Source organism: Urtica dioica, chromosome 10 (assembly GCF_054948205.1).
Source record: "Urtica dioica subsp. dioica isolate 48M chromosome 10, U.dioica_male_clone48M_v1_H2, whole genome shotgun sequence".
Lineage (NCBI taxonomy): Eukaryota > Viridiplantae > Streptophyta > Magnoliopsida > Rosales > Urticaceae > Urtica > Urtica dioica.
Window position 1 is genome coordinate 21,092,408 of NC_142765.1, and position 6,128 is coordinate 21,098,535.

General features: G+C 36.7%; 1 protein-coding gene across 1 annotated transcript; it reads right to left on the reverse strand.

Moving 5' to 3' along the window:
* Positions 1-1,533: 1,533 nt before the first annotated feature.
* Positions 1,534-4,477, reverse strand: LOC149383939 (F-box/FBD/LRR-repeat protein At1g13570-like). Its single transcript, XM_089628309.1, has 5 exons — positions 4,287-4,477; positions 3,982-4,082; positions 2,538-3,355; positions 2,270-2,410; positions 1,534-2,173 (listed from the first exon to the last, which is right to left on the reverse strand). The coding sequence occupies exons 3-5, from the start codon at positions 3,321-3,323 to the stop codon at positions 1,889-1,891; spliced, it is 1,212 nt and encodes a 403-aa protein (XP_089484435.1). The 5' UTR covers positions 3,324-3,355; positions 3,982-4,082; positions 4,287-4,477; the 3' UTR covers positions 1,534-1,888.
* Positions 4,478-6,128: the final 1,651 nt, after the last annotated feature.

Genomic DNA, 6,128 nt, shown 5'->3' on the forward strand with positions numbered 1-6,128 from the left:
ACGTTAAATATAGATGGACTTATAAATGAACGGCTGTGACTGATTTGGTTAAATAAATTAATTTTGAAATGAAAAAAAATAAAAAATAAAAGCCCTAAATCCCTAAATTCTCCTAAACCCTAAACCCATGGATGAAGCACTACCGCGGGTCGAGGAAGCACCACAGCGGGTCGAGGAAGTTGTGTCGCAGGAGCACCACCGCGGGTCGAGGAAGCACCACCGCGGGTCGAGGAAGCTGCGTAGCAGGTCGAGGAAGCATCAGCGCGGGTGGAGGCAGCAGCGTCGCGGGCCGAGGAAGCACCACCGCAGGTCGAGGAAGCACGGTGGAAGAAGGAAATGGCGGATATAAGGTTTTATTTTTCAATTTGTTATAATTTACTCTCATTTATTAACTCAGACATTGAAGGATTAAGACACGTGGCTCGCCGTTTACATTTAACGTCCAAAACACCAACAGTGTAACCGAGAAGTGACTTTGGACACTTATGCCGCGAAAAAAAAAAAAAAAAAAAAAAAAAAAAGTTTGGGTACATAAGTGTAAAAACCCGATAACTTTGGGCACTTGTGCCGCCATTTCCTCTTTACAAAAAGTAAATAAATAAGGATATAATGGTAATTACATAAATGAAAAAAGTGTCAGAAGTCCTATTTGTGACCTTTAAAAAAAATCATTTGCATTTTTTTTATTCCTAGTTTTGGAAAACTCCCCAGCATTAATGACACAAGTTTTGATAAAATCCTAACCCAAATATTATAAAGTTCAGGTCATACATATTTCCATCGTCTCTCGTTACTTTTTGACACTCTTAATTGCGAAAAAGAAACTCGGAGTCAACTCCTAGAACGCACTCGGTACAGGTTAAATAAATCGGAAACGGGATTATTATTAATGAAAGTTGCACAAGTCAAAAGTACATTTTATTTCTTTCTTCTTCTGATCAACACACAAGCATGAATAATTATAGCATTTAGCAATGGATATGGATATAGATATGCAGTGAATTTAAGAGTTCACTGGGATGAAAAGTATTGGAACATTTTCAATAAAAATGACTGACACAAGAAGAAAATTGTATATTCATTCATTTATCAGCTTACTACATTGACATGGACAAATTGTGAGGTATTGGCTCGAATAGAATGAGAGATTAATTGACGGATGATAATTTATAGCATTGAGGCAGGTACATGAGTTCTCAGAGGCTCATTGATAATTTATAGCATTGAGGCAGGTACATGAGTTCTCAGAGGCTCATAGGTATAGTGGGGATTATACCTGTGCTAGGTACCACATCTTGGTATCTTTTAATCAAGGATTGAAATCTCATATCTTGCGATCGTACCACAGTTTGAATTTTGAAATATCTCATCTCATACCGTGATATTCCGCAGTATTTAATGAACGTTCGGGATATCTCGTACCGTGTAATAAATCGCATTCCGCATTGTATACCGCAAAAAACAGGGTATTCCGCGAGATATTTGAACAACTTTTTAATTAGAATTTAGGACACACAAAGATAAATTTAAAAATTCAGTTTTCAATTTTTCACACTTAGAATTTTAAATGGAATACAAAATTACAAGCCAACACACCTATAATAGAGAGTTCTTACACAAAACCATACTAAAATCTAAAAAGAAAACAAACAAAGACACACATAATAAAGAGTTTTCATACAAAACCACACATAACAAAAACACACCCTCTCATCTCCTCCCTTCTTTGTACTACGGAAACCACTTACAGCGAGTTATTATCAAAACAATATGGCTCTAGTTATGCAAAAGATGGTGAGATGAGACAGATCTCATACATGAGCAGAAAATCCCAACTCTTCTAACTTGGTATGTTTCGACATAATAATGAAGCTAGTCGATTTTTCTCCTACGTATATGAGATATTAACTTCAGCTTGAGGTGAAGCGCGCTTGAAGCTGCATACCTCCGTCACTATATCAAGCCTTTTTTGTTTGTCATCAATGTTGCAAACCTCGACGGCCACTCTCTCGAGAGTAGGTGCATTCGAGAGTAGGAATTTGATTAAATCCATTTCAGTTTTGAGCCCATAGAAGGAATTTATTTCGACACGCCTCAGCCGTCCGAATGGAAAAAACAAACTATCAGGTTCCCCAAAATAGGCACTTGAATTCTGGTCAGTATAATAGTGGCACTGCACATGTTTTTAAGAAGGAAAAATTAGTTTTCATTATAGAAATCGACAATTAGCACTGACCATTTGTGGTATCAAGAAAAAAAAAAGACTCACGTTGCAAACTAATTCTTGAAGATTAGGGGCACTTTTTAATAAGCAATATAATGCTTTAGCGAGGCTGATGTCGATCGTCAAAGAATAGAGGTTCAGGCATGGTTGTGGAAGTTTTCTTGGCATGTCACCATTACACAGATACTAGAGCCCCGGGGATTTAACACAAGAAAAAATTTAGACACGCTACAATACCATTGTAGTAATGAAAAAAAACAATCCACTCAAAAGGAAAAAAGCTTGAACAGCTAAATTAGTAGTTATTTTATACCTCTGTCGTATCACCTTGAATAGTAAGCCGTCGAATATTGGGTATCCCAGCCATTAGCTTCCCAAAATTGCTATGCTCGCAAATATGGTGAGCACTAATGACAAGGACTGACAGATTCGAACATTGTAGATTGATATCATACAACCTCCCTTCTAGGTGAAAGAAGTGTAGATTTGGTGCATCGATATTGAGTTGGTCCAAATACAACTCCCTCAAAGTCAGCCTACTGAGTACGTCAGAGCCAGAAATAAGGCATTCAAGCACATCTTGGGCCACTGATACATCCACGAGATCGAGCGTCTTCAAATGTTTGAATCCCTTGAATGTCGATGGCGGTCTCGGATAACAACAATTGGATAAAACCAAACGTGTTAAGTTTTGGCAAGAAAACATGCAAGATGGCATCTGGTAGGTTTCCATGTTCCATTTTTCGAGTGAAAAATCTTGCAGTGAGTGTTTTGATACATGGCGAATCCATTTATCTATCTCACAACGCGGGAGACTTTGCACGCACGACAGCTCAAACTTATGTATCGGACCCGAATGAAGGATGAGCACACGATCGATATCTCTGATAAGCTTATCAACCATTTCGTTGCCATTCCCATCGACGGAGATTGGGAATGACAGTCTATTAAACACCAGACTCGGAACTGTTTCCCATTTGTACCTCCACTTGGTCGACAACACACTTGTTTTCACTGCATCCTTGATCAGAACAAACGACAGAATTTTATCCATAACATGACCCGGTAGACCGCTGATTCTATCTTCTTTAGTCTCCATCTCAGAGGAAGTCTAGACTATTTTCTTGCACTCTAAATATTCAATGACAAACAAAGTTAAACAGAGTTACAGAAACATTAATCACAAACAAAGGCATGAAAAAGCGCACTTATTAGTCTCTATTGGGTAATGAGCACATATTGATTACACTAATTCCTTACAAATACATCAAATCTCGGTCTTTCAACTCAATTCCTAGTTTCTTAAGAAAAGAAAACCAGTATATGAGCCGGCGAAATGGAACAATAAACATCAAACTATTTAACTGTGATTCAAGGTCGCTCTAATCCCAGGAACCAGTCAGAGTTAAACGACATAGACGAAACATTGGACGATGCTGTTGAATATTTTTTTATTACTTGACAATCCCAGGACATCATACTAAAAATGCACTTGAAGAAAATATTCGACCAATAATATGCATGTAATTTATCTCGAAACCCATAAGAAACCCCAATATAGAAAGAATGTTCAAGAGTAATAAGTTTTTACTCCCATATTATTAACAAAAAGTTTTTAAAATAATAAGCAGAGAAAGAACCAGAAACCGGCAGAGAATCACAACCTTATTTTATTTTGATTGTAAACATTAGCAGTAACAAAGCGTATAAAAACCTATACAACAAAAAATAAAGAAAATGTCGAAGAAATTACACACCTTAGTTACAGGAATGACATTCTTGCCTTTGCATGAATCGCCTTTGCTCTTGTCCAATAGCTCTAAGAATACAAATAGCACTTTGAAAAAGCCCTTTCACACTGTTCAAATCACATACAATGTCACGGTTGGCGAGTAAAAAACAAAAATTTAAAATTCAATCTTGATTATCGCAACCCATAACAATCTTTACTTCATTGGAAGGAAACAAAACAGAGGATACTTTTTGCCTTTTTGGTTAGTGATGAGCTAATTCAAAGGTTATCTTTTGGTCCTTATGTGTAGACTAATAAATAAAAACTAACCAGAGTACAAACACAAAGCAATAATGTTAAACCAGTGATGAAAGCTCAAAGAAGAAGAAGGAAGAAGAGCCAGCGAGAACCGAATAAGAAAATTTGGGCGAACGGTGGATTTCTAATCCGTGAGCGAGTAGGTTTCTCAAGATGTAAGGGCACGTTTGGTAGCAAAAATGAAAAAGAATGATAATAGGAATGGCAATAGAATATACATTCTTTTTCTTTGTTTGTTTTATGCACTTTTAAAAAGTTGTAAAAAGAATGGAATTAATTTCTAAATTTACGTAATTACCCTCGTCCCTATCAAAAACTCAAATCGTCATTTTAGCATAAGCCCCCATTAAAATGGGGTTTGATAAGATTTGTCCTATAAGTAAAAATAACAAAACAAATAAAATAAAATTCATCACTTTATCTGAAACCCACCATCACCATCGGTAGTTCAACCGCTCCGACAAAGTCCCCAACCAACAAAAAATCAAAAAAGAGTTTTTTCTTGCAGAGGTTGAAGGAGGCCATGGAGATTCAAAATAGGTCGTTTAGTGTCTCACGGTTGTGTCGAGGACGAGAGGGGCGGCCGCGCAGACACAGGCGAGGCGGTGGCGGCGGCGACTCAAGTTTCGCCGGAAACCTTATTGCTATTGTGCGATTTTCATCCAGACATGATGTTTCTTTTTTTTCTTTTTTTGTAATATATTAAATATTTTTAAAATAATTGAAGGATAGTTTTGGTAAGATAAATGTTTAAAGAGTGGAATGCCATTACCGGTACCGTACCGGGACTCAGATTGTGATGGGTTCCCGGGAGATGCCCTTGATTTACCGGGGTATCCAGTGAAACTGAGGGTAAACAGTGCCGGTGAACTTACCGTTACCGATATGGTTTACCGGCAAATACCGGACTTATCGAGAGGGTATCTAGTGAACAAAAAAATTTATATAATGCCATACATATTACATACCATAGGCTAAAAAAGAAAATAGTTTACAATATCATTATTACATGCCATAGGCTAAAAATGACTACTCCGGTGATATCCCTCGACTAACGGTCATACAATAATCGTACCAACTCAAAAAATGAGCGTATGCAATTTGGTACGTCTTCAAATGGTAGTCGTATTCCCATTGCGTCATATCAATTATAATATATATATATATATATATATATATATATATATATATATATACATACATCTTTATTTTAAATGTTCTAAAGAGGATTTACTAAGAAATGAGTATACGTATAAATATTTCGAGAAAAAAAGAGTATATATTATATTCGATATTATAGTTAGAGAATGATAATTAAAAACAAAAATGACAGCAAAAAAAGAGTAGTGGGAGAGTGGGACTGGGGCCCACAGGTCACAATTACAAAGAGAAATTTCATTAATTGGGCTTAATAAGCCATTAAATATCAAGATTAGACCCTAATGTTTAAAAATATCTAAATATGGACTTTTGACCCAAAATCGGACAAAAAAACCTCTGATTCAAAAAAACCATAGTTTTCTCTCATTTTCAAATGATTTTCATCACAATTCTTTTTCATGTTCGAATTGGTTGCGCTAGGATTAGAATTTTCGGTGGTCGAGCTCACCGCTGAGCTCGTGGGGTTCGGGGCAACGCACCAATTTTTTTTTTTTTTAGGAATTTGGGTATGTGTTCAGTTTCGATTTTGAAGGTTTCACATTGTATTTTATCGTACGGCATCGTATCGCATCGTACAGCATCGTACGACATCGTACAACATCGTATGTGTTCAGTTTCGATTTTGAGGGTTTCACATTGTATTTCATCGTACGGCATCGTATCGCATCGTACAGCATCGTACGACATCGTACA

What these genes read in the sequence shown, in the direction of transcription:
- LOC149383939 (XM_089628309.1), bottom strand. Translation starts at nt 3,323, where the DNA reads ATGGAGACTAAAGAAGATAGAATCAGCGGTCTACCGGGTCATGTTATG. An exon ending in TTCAAGGTGATACGACAGAG is followed by an intron (nt 2,411 to 2,537) that starts GTATAAAATAAC and finishes CCGGGGCTCTAG; the next exon opens with TATCTGTGTAATGGTGACAT. An exon ending in TTCAAGAATTAGTTTGCAAC is followed by an intron (nt 2,174 to 2,269) that starts GTGAGTCTTTTT and finishes AAACATGTGCAG; the next exon opens with TGCCACTATTATACTGACCA.